The 12420-nt window shown below is 47.1% G+C and overlaps 5 protein-coding genes and 1 pseudogene across 6 annotated transcripts; all 6 read right to left on the bottom strand.

Moving 5' to 3' along the window:
• Positions 1–372: 372 nt before the first annotated feature.
• On the bottom strand, positions 373–3039 carry TEOVI_000279700 (vesicular-fusion protein SEC18, putative; the record flags this gene model as incomplete). The annotated part of the gene is made up of 1 exon (XM_067225816.1): positions 373–3039. The coding sequence occupies one exon, from the start codon at positions 3037–3039 to the stop codon at positions 373–375; it is 2667 nt and encodes an 888-aa protein (XP_067081917.1).
• A 363-nt stretch (positions 3040–3402) lies between these two features.
• On the bottom strand, positions 3403–3954 carry TEOVI_000279600 (Emopamil binding protein, putative; the record flags this gene model as incomplete). Its single annotated transcript, XM_067225815.1, has 1 exon — positions 3403–3954. The coding sequence occupies one exon, from the start codon at positions 3952–3954 to the stop codon at positions 3403–3405; it is 552 nt and encodes a 183-aa protein (XP_067081916.1).
• Positions 3955–4523: 569 nt separating this feature from the next.
• On the bottom strand, positions 4524–6236 carry TEOVI_000279500 (uncharacterized protein; the record flags this gene model as incomplete). The annotated part of the gene is made up of 1 exon (XM_067225814.1): positions 4524–6236. The coding sequence occupies one exon, from the start codon at positions 6234–6236 to the stop codon at positions 4524–4526; it is 1713 nt and encodes a 570-aa protein (XP_067081915.1).
• Positions 6237–7000: 764 nt separating this feature from the next.
• Positions 7001–7621, bottom strand: TEOVI_000279400 (mitochondrial RNA binding protein 1; the record flags this gene model as incomplete). The annotated part of the gene is made up of 1 exon (XM_067225813.1): positions 7001–7621. The coding sequence occupies one exon, from the start codon at positions 7619–7621 to the stop codon at positions 7001–7003; it is 621 nt and encodes a 206-aa protein (XP_067081914.1).
• Positions 7622–8616: 995 nt separating this feature from the next.
• Positions 8617–9261, bottom strand: TEOVI_000279300:pseudogene (annotated as a pseudogene). The gene has a single exon. A coding segment is annotated over exon 1 (645 nt).
• A 1362-nt stretch (positions 9262–10623) lies between these two features.
• On the bottom strand, positions 10624–11496 carry TEOVI_000279200 (uncharacterized protein; the record flags this gene model as incomplete). The annotated part of the gene is made up of 1 exon (XM_067225812.1): positions 10624–11496. One exon carries the CDS (start codon positions 11494–11496, stop codon positions 10624–10626), a length of 873 nt encoding a protein of 290 aa, XP_067081913.1.
• Between the last annotated feature and the right edge of the window lie 924 nt (positions 11497–12420).

Genomic DNA, 12420 nt, shown 5'->3' with positions numbered 1-12420 from the left:
AGAGGGGGAAGCATACGAGAAAAAAAAATAGAAATCAGAGTGGAACACGAGGGGGCGGCCAGCAAGCTCCCACGAAAAAAAAAAAAATTATGTTGAATACACCGAACCCGCCTCCATAGCGGCGCACAAAGCGGGGAAGCCATCGCCTTAAAAACTGCGAATAGGGCGGCATGTGAACGATACTTCGCTAACGACACGAAGAAACAACGGGGAAATAACGCGGGTGAAAACAACAATAACAACGCATTATGTTGCTGGGTCAACTGATCCATCGAACACGCCACCTTCACGCACGCCCCAACGCACCTTTCCCTCTTTCCTCCTCCTTCTACTCTCCCTAATCTATCATGCAGATATTCCCACTAAACTGCCTCAGTACATTTCCTCCCCGTGAATGGAACCATCGGCGTTCAAAACACCATCGAAAGCGTCTGATATGCCCATTTCCGATGCAACGTCCCTAATCGCGGCAGCCAACTCCGCCTGTTGACTCTCCGTGAGAACCGGGGGTGAGTGATGATCTCCCCCACTTCGCTGCGGTCCTCCTTTGGTGAAAAGCTCGTTAAGTGAAGAATACAAAGAGGTTTCCAAACTCTCAGCCTCACCCGTTGAGGTGGTTTCGGCAGTGCGATGATGCTCTTCATGCGCCCTCCACAAGGCAAGATCAGTGATGCGTAGGAATTGACGATAAGTTAGTGATGTGGGGTACGCACGAACCACTTCATTCGGCAGTTTAGCCGTCTGAGGAAGGATACCATAGTGATGAAGCAACTTAAGGACGCCCTCGCGGCGAATAGGCTGAAGGTTGAGCCTTACATCGTACTCCACTGAACCCAGAGCACCCTGAAGAACCTCTTCCTCAGCTGTAGTAATGATCAACAATCGCTTCCTTCGAGGCTGAGACACATCCCACTCACTGTGAGGGAACAACCCGGAACTCGACACCGACTTGAACTCGTTAATAGCAGACCTCAATGCATCCGCTGCACCCGAGTCACCACTGCGAACGTACCGTTCAACATTGTCAACAACTAAACAGTAATCCCCTTTAAAGGCACCGGCGTCACGGAGTGCATCGATGACCTCCTGGATGTCCCTCGCGGCTCGCCCGCTGAGCTCGCGCCCTGTGAGAAACTTCGTCACGCTAAAGCGAATGCTGCTCACCACATTTCTTGCAAACACAGTCTTTCCTGAGCCGCTGGAGCCATGAATAACAACTACAGCCGCATTTGTAATTTGGCTGTGCTGAATACTACGCATCAACCGCCGAACTACACCCATCCCGCGAGATATCGTTCCGTCAAAATCCACAAGCTTATCAACAGCGTTATCCAGTCCCTTACCGTCGCCGGCGAGATCTTGACCACCGTTTACCTGCGCCTTTGAGTCCCATACATCCCTCAACGCAAGTTGAAAGTCGCTATTGGTAACTTTAAAATGCTCAGTCGCTGCGCCAGAGAGTTCATCCTCAATACCAATATCCCCGGTGGGGATGCTTGTGTTGAGAGAACTATCGCGGAACCGTAACAATGCGTGACTGACCGCCGCACGAACCGTGCCAGCAACATCGGCACCAGAAAATCCACCTGTTCGCTCTGCCAGTATATCCAAGCTGACATCTTCTGCAAGAAAATCCTTATCCCGTAGTTCCCGTGTGTGGATAAAAAACATCTCTCTTCGACCCTTAACGTCAGGTAGGGGAACCTCAATGACAACTTCAAACCGACCTGGGCGGAGAAGTGCACGGTCAATAGCATGTAACCTGTTCGTCAATCCAATAATAAGTATATTCCTTGCTTTATTCACGCCGTCCATGATGGTTAGAAATTGGTTAGTTAGTCCATCATACACAGCTTTCGTGGAGCTTTCCTCCCCCAAATCTGCACGCCGTTTAAAGAGTGCATCGAGTTCATCCATAATGACAATGTGCAAGCTCTTGCTGTTTGCAGTTTCTTCATCAGCACCAGAAGCATGTCGCGTTCCCCCGTGCTCATCCTCATCATCATCATCGCCCCACATGTTGTTAGCGTCAAATAGCCTCCGAAGGTTCTTTTCGGAGTCACCAACGTACTTGGAAATAATGTCAGCCGCGTTGACAATAGTTACCCTCGTCCCTTTACCTTCCAGCTTGGCAATCATACGAGCAATAAGAGTCTTACCGGTTCCCGGCGGCCCATGGAGGAGTACTCCACGTACAGGCGGAATATTAAGTGATTCCACCACCCCACGGAGTTGCCGCGTCCTACTCAAGAAAACGCGACGGAAAAGCTCATGTAGTTGCTCACTTAATCCTCCAATACCAAGAGAAACCCACTCATCATTCATTGCAGAGTGTCGGACTCTACGGAACATATATTCTAAGGGGTCTTCGGCATCCTCCTCTTCATCCTCCTCACCGCCCGAGTGCGATCCATTGCCATACGGCGTGAGGTCCAACTCCACTGCACGGGGGACGGAGGCAAGCGTAACAATTGTAGTCTTGTTAGAGTTGTCACTCGTTACAGTTTGAAGCAATTTCAGGTTCATCCAAGTGCTCCGTGTGGTCAGCCGTTCCAACCACAGCGGTTTATGCCTCAAACTATCCATGGGATTAAGAAGGGTACACGACAAGATCTGCCGCGGGAACAGACTAGAGGGCCTCACATGAAGACACGGCATGGAAATTAAATCAAGATCCTCCTCACCTCCATGATGTGGTATTGGTGTGTGTTCCTCCAGAACTATGCTTAAGTTCCCCAGCTGTGGGAAACCGCGCCCCCGAACGGTGAGTTGTACCGGATGATATGAATTCAAGTCAGAGAAGCACGAAATCGTCTGGCGACCCCTTTCCGTTAGCACAGGCCTAGTGCAGCCGGTAATCCACAATATCTCTAATCTTTGATAATTGCTATATTTTGCAGGACCGCCGGGATGATATGAAGCCGCACCCAGATTAACGCTGTAGAGACACGCCACGCACGCGCAAAGAAGAAACAGTGATGAAAGCGGATTTAGCGTGCGAAACGCTTGCCTTTTGCTAACTGTGGTCTTGACTATCATCCTACCAACAATCCCGCCCCTTTGTTGAACTCTAGGTGGGTTGGAGTACGAAGGAAAGGGGGGGGGGAAAAACAATACCTCAGCGCAAGCGGCAAAGGATCAAAGAACAACATGTGCGTGCGTATTCACATAAATTTTCCTAACCAAGTGCTATCACAAGATGTGAGCTCGTGAAAGACCCAATATCAGAGCGCGATCCCGAGCAAAGTATTCTCATTTTCACCCCCGAATAAGATTTGAAAAAAAAAATGTCAAAAATAACGATAGTGGAAATTGAAAGAAATGACAAAGCCTGCGTCACAGCATAAAAAATAATAATGATTATGATGATAACGATCATATTCCAAGTCGAAACCAATCATGTTATTTATTTTTTCTCTTTTTTGGCGAGTTGTCTCCCGAACCAGGGGAGCCTGCCTGGGAAAGGGATTGTAAACATCGGATCGCAGTGAAAAATGGCGCAATTATCCACACCGAGCTCGGCAAAAGAACCATCAGTAACTTATCCAAATAGCCGATATGCCTCGTGTATTCCCCACCCTCCACGAAATCCATCACGAAGTACAGCAGAGTTTTACTGAAAGTCATAACGCTAACGACCGCTGCCAACTTGATAGCCGACTTCCAGTACCCGCTAAAGGAAAGAAGGAGGGCAAGTAAGCCAAGAGTGACTTCCAACAAATTCATCCAACTCTGCGCCACAACGAAGGCATCTTCATTCGGGGCGTAACGTCGGTCGTAAGTGGCGTAAACCGTCCACGGCTGAAATAAAACTAATTCGCCTAAAGGGTGTGGTGTATCAGGTGTTTTAGGGCGGTTAAGGACAAAAACAGCATCAAGCAACACAACAGGTGCTGTCAAAAGCAACCAAGCCGTTGCGACCGTAGGGAGGCGCGGTTTCTCCATCGTCGTCATCTCCCCCTCGACCAATTCCTCACAACTTACCTAATACAAACTGTTACAATGACCAAAGACTACTGCAACCGGGAGTAACCTGAAAAGGAAAGTGACTAGCAGAATGAGTAAACGGCATATTAAAAAAGAAAAAATAGCCGAGAGACTAGAAACGAATTCACCGGGAGGCAGAAGTCCAGTATGAACACTTTTATTGTAGAATGGTCAGGTATGTGAATGGGCCCCAGAAGGCTGCATTTTCCCCCATAATTTTTTCAAAGGGAATGAAAAAAAATGCGCAACTGGGCGGGGGTTCCCGCATCCCGCTTCCGCTGCATTACCTCCATTTCACATTATCTCTAAAATCTCTCAAGTTACCTCCATCTGAATGCCTCAACTCGCGTCTTGTTAACGTCGTTATCTTGCCCTCCTCTTCACCTCCAAGTTAGCACACGAAATTTTCTAAACAACCCATGTATTTATAATGGAGTAGCCCCTTGCAGCGGCTAACGAATTGTAGCCTTCCTCCAACAACGAAAGCGCCTCGCGTCCCTCCGCCACCACCGAGCCACCTCGGTTCATTACTACCGTTAGTTATGTTCATCATCATCATCGTCGTCGTCATCATCATCATCATCGTCATCGTCATCCCCAGTGTCGTCATCAGCGTAGTTTCCTGTGTCGTCATCATCATCCCCAGTGTCGTCGCTGCTAAGGGTGGTGTGATCATCATCACTCTCACGGTCATCCCCCCTACGACCGTACATGGTAGAGCTCTCGCTGTCGCATTCATCTTCGCTGTCCTCACCCTCGCCATCTTTATCGCTGTTATCATCTTCATCGTTGTCATCATCGACAGGATCGTGATCGTATATGGAAACCTCGTCACTGCTGTCGTCGCCATCGCTGCTGTCTTCTTCACTGCCGTCACTGTTATCATTACTGTCACCGTCACTGTCACCGTCACTCTCGTCATCAACAGGATCATCATCACGCGTAGAGGGTTCGTCGTCACTGCTGCCATCATCGTCCGAATCGTCGGTTTCGCTATCGTCACTGTAGGACGAGCTGTAAGACCCACTGCCATCATCAGATGAGGCAGCCGAAGAGCTTTCGTCGTCATCTTTCGCATGTCCTGAGGTTGCTTCGAAAGCGTCTGCTCTGGTTTCGACCTCCATATCGCTGCTCGACCTACCAGAATTCATTCTGAAAGTACTGGCCGCGGCGGAGGCAACCGCGGCGTGAGCGATAGCCGAGCCCACGGCGCTTGCCCCGGCGGTAGATCCTACAAATCGTTTAGGCGGGGTACGAGTGAGGGATGAAGCACGAACTGGAGCAGCGACCGTACGTTCTCCCCTCACCATCAACATTTTTGACACCCCTTCCCCACGCGCTTTCCTTGAGAAAGAGTCACCACAACTATCCTCCACGGCAACCGTCTCATCCACCTCCTCCATACTTCTATAGCGGTGCTCCTTTTTAGTGGTCACCTTTTTCTTTTGTTGAAGGGCATATATAGCCATCTCCCGCTTCACAAGTAGCTCATTCGTTATACGGGCATGGTATTGATGCTGGATACCGAACATATCCCCTAATACCGCGTCCAGGTATTTCATCACAAAAACGAGATTTTCCTCCTCGATGGTGGCGTTGAAACTTCGCCGATCATCCAAGTTGTACTTCGTCGCTGCCCCTCCCGCGTTCGCAGCATCATCATCCTCATCCTCATCGTCCAGTAGATTGGATCCATCCTCTGTGTTCTTCGGGCCTGCGGTCACCACTTTTGCAGTTACTTCACCTGCAAGCGCAAAAGCCGATGGTAGTGCAGGGAAGGACTTGCCTTCACGTGCACCAAAGCCTCCACCCTCCCCTCCTTGCCATCTAGGTATTGGCTTCAAATGTAGCGAAGAGTGTTGTTTTTCCATCGACACGTGCCGCATCTTACCCTCGAACGCAGCCAGGAGTGATGCAACATCATAAGGCCGGAGAAAAATACGACCAAAAAAGTAGTCCCCCGTGATATCAGTACTCACTTTACCTCCATTTGGGGCTGTCCTGTCTTCAGAAATCATCTTCGCTGCCGCCTCCGGTGCCATTCCCACATGACTGTCGGGAGACTGCACACTTAGTACAAGGTGCCGCTGACGGTTGCTCTTCCACCGCCACAGCAACACAGCCGGGTACTCGACCTCTCCCTTCGCAATGCTTACGGGAGTGCGCAGATCCCGCACAAAAACACTGCGACCACCCGCCTTGAGAAAGACGGCAGAAGCAAAAGTTACGGCGGAGATGCGGCGCCACATTATTCTCTATGACGTACAATTAGAGCACTATGCACGCTTTTAATGTTGTTCTTCCCTCACTCCCCGCTTGTTTCGTTCCTCCTTCCAATGAACAACGATGATGAGAATAAACTCAAACGATATATGTCTATATATGCGTGTGTATGTTGGTGTCACTCGCGACAGAAGGATAAATGTCCAAAAAGATCTCCTACGAAGAAAAATACCCACAACCGGTCAATGAAAAGTAATCAAAAAAAGATTTAGGATGTGTGGTGGTGCAGCCCCAGGGATTAATGAACCAATGGGCCACAGTACCAGTCGATTACTGTCGGACGGTAGAGAAAAAACGAAGGCGGAAAGAGAAAGAGAAGTATCCAGCAATGTGTACATAAAAAGAAACAAGAGGTTCTTCAAACCTTGATAGGGCCAGGTAAACACGTAATAGCCTGGAGGCAGTGAAAGGAAGGGATTTTTCTTTCTTGAAGGAGATTAAAGGGTTGGGGGGAAAAGTCGGATGCGGAAGGAAGACGCAAGAAGTTCCAAAGCGGGTTCAACCCAACACCACTAAACCAAACAAATAGACGGTAGGTGCTCACTTGCATTGCACCAAACATCTTGGTACTCAATTCCTTCCAACAACACATCTGTTGTCTATCCTACACAAAAATACAAACACATACGTACGACCTCATCCCTCAACCTTTCCCTTTTCTTCTTTCTTCTTTCTGTTCCCTTCCTTTCCTTTTCATTCGTTCATTTACACACCCACTTCCTTCATATCGTTAATGGTATCGCGATGTGTCACTTACAGATCGCTTCCGCCTTGCGCCTCCCTCCGCTGAAGATGTCGCTGCAATTTTCTCCCCTCCCTCTGCGGCCCGCGTGGCATAGTGCTGACGAAACCCGAAGCTCTCGTCCAATGCACTCTCCAAAAAGTGCTCCAACGTCACGGCGAAATGGTTATCAAATTTAACAGACCAGTCCTCCATCCGCTGCGAGGCCACGCGATGCACCTTCCCGTGAAGGTGATACCCCTGTGCAGACTTCTCAAAATCGAGCGTATACGCCTTTGTTTCCATGCGATGACGTGGCACCCGCTCCTTACATACGCCGACAAGATACGCAAGGTCTACATGACGCAGCCTTACGGAAATGCGACGGTCCGCATCAAACTGAGGACTTAAATCATTTGGATCCACTTTGCGTGGGCCCAGTTGTGGGTACTGAGAAATGAGAAGCAGCTTCCCATCAACGGCAACACGCGTCATTGTTCCGAGCGCAGGGTCATCCCGCACGTCGTGAATTTCAAATTTAGGCAGTGACTGAACGCCGGAAAAAGTAGAAGCGCCACGGGACCAGGCTGAGCGCATGGCCGGTCCACGCAGGCATGCGAGTCGAATCATGGCTTTTCTGTGTCAGAATAAAAAAACAAGGGAAAATCACAAGAAAGACAAAAAAGGAAACAAAAACGCACCTCGCACCCTATATGGACGGTTCCCTTACCTTACTGTATCCCCCTTCTTCCCCTCTCTTACGCAGTGAAGAGTGGTTCTTCTGTGAAACTCATATAGAGTGTGTGTAAAAATGGGGGAAAATGAGATGAGCAAATATAATATATTTATTTATATTTATACCAAGTATTTAATTCCGGTTAGAAGTAGTGCTACATCACAATATCAATGCAGCACCTCGCTTATCATTCCCCCCCCCGCCGTACAAACTCATTTCCTTTTGTTGCGACTGTTAACGTGATCCATTCTTGTGGATGTCAACTACTCAAAGTGGCTCAGCACAATAATAAGCATTCAAAAAGGTGGCATGGGTCTCAGATTTGCTTTCTTTTTTCCCTTTCTTTTCTTATAAATGTCCTTCCTCTGTTCCTTACGCCCCCTCCCTGTTGTTATAACGACCTCTTGCTGCTAAGAAACAAAAGCAAACAAAAACAAATAAGGAGGAGTACGGACATAAAGAAGGGTCAAGAAAATAAAACGATTTAAACGTTACAAAGCGAAGAAAAAAAAAGAAAATAAAGCCACGACAGTCCACAATGAATTATTGCCGTACAGTCCACACACACACACACACACACACATAAACACGTGAGTGGAGGTAATGGGATCTGATGAAGACGTGCAAGCAGCAAAACCAGTTCGTAAAATTGGGGTGAAGTGGCAGAAACAACTGTGTGACGAAACCAACATCACTAAATTCACAGAAACGTGAGCACACCGCCGTCGTCACCTATTTATTGCATGCTTCAGAGAGTAAGGGGAAAGGGAAAGGTAAGAAAATCAGTCAAATAACAAGGAACAGCTTACCTTGAGATACCGTTTAATCGAAGCTATTATTTGTTACTATTATTACTATTATTGTGTTGTGGTTCCCCACGACGCCACATTCAATTCCGCACAACACACCACCCATCGGCATCCCGTTCGTACGCGTTCTTTCTTTTCTTACTCCTCCGTTTCTTCCGTTGCTCACTTTCCTCCACCTCATCCTTCATATCTAATCCGTCGCCCATTGTCTCCATTTCCTCTTCTTCATTCCCAACTACACCATCGTAAGTGTTGCTCATGGCTCCAGCACCAGCGAGTTCGTCCTCATCGTCCGCGCCGCCAACATTCATGGAGAGTTGCACGGGATTTACACGACGGTAAACCTCGAGACTCGCTACGTACCGCTCAACGGTGCTAAAGTCATTTTGGCAACATCTGCAGTACATGTCATGTAAGACGTCACCGACTTCCTTCATACTGTCATCCTCTACAATAACCGAGCGAGCTTCACCAAAAAAGTTTTCAAAGAATATCTCCAAATCATCCGAGTACACTTCACCATCCTTCTGAAACCATGACACCAGCTCACGATACATTGACGTAAGTGCTGAGAGATCGCAGTGCTGCGAAACAAGATGTAACGCCGTCCATTGATTTAGCACCGCATCCAAACCGACAATAAACCGTTGAAACTGCTCCGCTGTGGCGCGATACGGCTGCCGCATTAACTGGAGTCCTACTGGTACTTGTTGTTGCTGCTGCATGAAGTGCTGTAAGGTGAAACCAAACGATGAAAAAGCAAAAAAAAAGGGGGAAAACTGGCCTTTTCAACGTTTTTCGGTCAAATGTAGTCCAAAGAAAACGGTAAGTTGTCCTCTTTATTACTTTTGTTGTTGTGTTTCCCCTTCGTTTGTTTCTTTCCTTCTCAAGTTTACACTCCCTCTCCCCCTTTACCTGAAGGAGTAAATGAAGGAGGAGAAAATGAAGTTGATGCTCCTTACCACTCTTCACACATATAATGATAATAGTGACAACAACAAACAAAAGTCAGTACAAGGAAAAGCAGTCACCACAGCGGCAGAGAAGACCTTTCATCGTATGATTAAGAAAAGAAAATTATACTCCTCCCTCTCCCCAGCGCTGGATCCCCTTGTTGCCACCCGAGAAACAAACACAAGCACACATACATACACACACATACATACATACATACATACATACATATATATGTGTGCATTCCTTTCTCCTTCATAACGCCAATAAATGAAGATTTTAACAACAATAATAATAACGGCTGCAATGCGAGCCACGCCATTTCTGATCGTTTTAGTTTCTGTACGCCGTAGGCGTGGGGACAGTGCAAAATGTCAATGAGGAACAATAGCATTAGGAACGCATTTCATAGGAACCAAAGTAACAGCAAAAAGGGGGAATAAAAGGCACTCTCTTAACGCTGCTATCGCTGCCGCACGCGCATCATCGGATCTTTTTCTTTTTTCTGTTGGAGGGAAGGGGGGTTCCATTTGCTGCAGTATGAGGGAATTCCACCACAACTTCTCTTGTCACTTTATTGGTGATCTCCCCATCTCCCCTCACCCGTGCCCGCGCCCGTATTGTACGTGTTGGATTTTTTTCTGTTGCTTATTCATTTATTACTCGACATGCTAGAGGAACACAAGCAAGTAAAAGAAGAAGCAAAATAAAGATTCTTACTTGTTTAATTATTGAACTCATTTGGATTGGCTGTCGGCTCCCTTCTCTCCCTTCGCCAACTTTCGTATACCCTTTTATCAGTTCATCCAAGTTCTGTTTTCCTGTGTGTAACGTCCTGCCTGCGTAAGCACAAAGACTTACGGGAACGGGGGAAAACGAAAAAGACATGAGGAAATGGATTGTATGAAGTTGTGTGGGTAAGTTCATAATTTAAAACATAAAAAACTACCTCGCAAGCATGTGCTTGCACCTACACACACAGGTTCCTTCCTTCTCTGTAATTAAACGGCATGATCCATTACCAGCACCATAATTGTAAAGATTTAAAAAAACGAGTGAAATAAAACAAAAAAGCGAATGAAGTCGAGACAATTCTTAGAAATATCACGACACCACGCCACATGTTCACACAATCAATCGCTCTCATCACTTTCACAATCCACAAAAGGTTGCAGTGGATACACGACTTCAGGTTCGTCCCCTGCAACGAGGCTACTGATGTAATCGCCTAAACGCTCTGCCACGCGACGAAGTATTCCTGTCTCTGCGCGGCAGCACCTGTACAAATTGCCAGGTTGATTGCGACGATCCGAATGTATAGGACAGCGTTCTTCCATATTTGGGCTGGCTCGCTCTTCCGCGTCAACAAGCGGGCTACACGCGGGAATTATGTCCTCAATCGCTTGCACGGTGTACAACATGGAGTCATCAGGTTGTTGGCTTAACAACCAATGAATAGAAACGCGTGCCATGTTCAACGTATCGCGTGTCGTTAGAAAAACAACAGCGCCAGTGCGGAGGGGAGTTGCATGTCTGTATCTAAAACTTTGGACAGCATCCATAGCTTCGAATAATTGTTCCACAAGTCTATCTGGATTGCCCCTGCACGGCAACCAGTTCTTGTCACCCTTCTGCTGAGCCTCCAGGAAATTTGTCTGCGCCTTCTTTATTCCACTAAAATCTTTTAACTTTGATATATCCTCTTTCCCTATGTTTGGCGCAATGCCGTGAATATATTTCACCCTCCGCATCCAATCCTCCACAGACTTCTTCTGGCAGCAGAAATCACGGCAGGAAGGCATGTAAGCAAACCCACCATCGTAAAGAATTTCATTTTGATTTGGTGGTCCCCATGGATGACCGATAGCAAGGTAATGGCCCTCGACGGGGACGTGGCTTCGTACATTGTCTATGAAACCCACACATTCCTGCGATAAAAGTGTTTGAAATGAGACAAATATCACCGCCGCCTCCGCATCTTCGTCATGAAACTGGAATTCGCACATGAAGCGATTGTCTCACGACGCAGGCTCAGCAAATTTGGCTATAGCCTACAAACAGAGAAGGGGACACTACACGTAAACAAGAAGAAAAGGGAAAGAAAAAGAAAAGATTCAAAAAAAAAGAGAAGAAGGGGAAGTAATCATAACTAAAAATGCTAACGAGAGAGAAATAAAAACAGTGGAAGAATCCAAACATCACACAACCTGTCGTTTATGGTTTGCTAATGTTGCCGCGTGTATGTACTTTCTTGCCCTCGCCACTGAAGAGCTAAACACCATCTTGCAAACGGAAGTTTTCTCTAAACAAAGATTGATTTATTGGCAAATGTATCATATGCCCTGTTCACATATTTCTTGTATGTCTGCTCGTATTCCTCCTCTTCCTCCGTTCAGGCTCTATGTGACACTCAAACCCAAAATGCGCGGCAGTATATTTGCGAACATAAGTGTGGGTCGCATGGTTGGATATGAAGCAGCTTGGAGTTCCACATACTCAAAGAGAAAAAGATAACTGCATCTGCTTCATATCCAACCATGCGCCTTTTTCTTTCTCTCTCAGTCCTGTCAGACACATACACAGCTCCGTCGGGTGTGGAGGAGTTTCCCGGGCACACGGCACTGCGTCAAACCCACAGCGGCAACAAAAAGAGAAGGAAAAGCAGACTGTGAGTGAAAAAAAAAAAAAGCGGCACGGCGCATTTGCTCAGCAAAACCAAAGGGAAAGGGGGACCTTTGTTTATCTTATTCACTACGTATGTATACGCATATATATATATATATATATATATATAATGAATAAAATGAAAGGGAGGAGAATTCAGACAAAATTTAAATGCACCAGCACCAACCCACTGTACGATCAGCAACAACACAAAACACTACCAAACGCTGGTATGCCGGAGGGACAAGCGAAGCAAGTATGACCAC

The sequence above is a fragment of the Trypanosoma equiperdum genome (assembly GCF_001457755.1).
Source record: "Trypanosoma equiperdum strain OVI genome assembly, contig: ctg_612, whole genome shotgun sequence".
Taxonomy (NCBI): Eukaryota; Euglenozoa; class Kinetoplastea; order Trypanosomatida; family Trypanosomatidae; genus Trypanosoma; species Trypanosoma equiperdum.
Note: the sequence above shows the minus strand (reverse complement) of the source record. Positions and strands in the feature narration are given on the sequence as shown.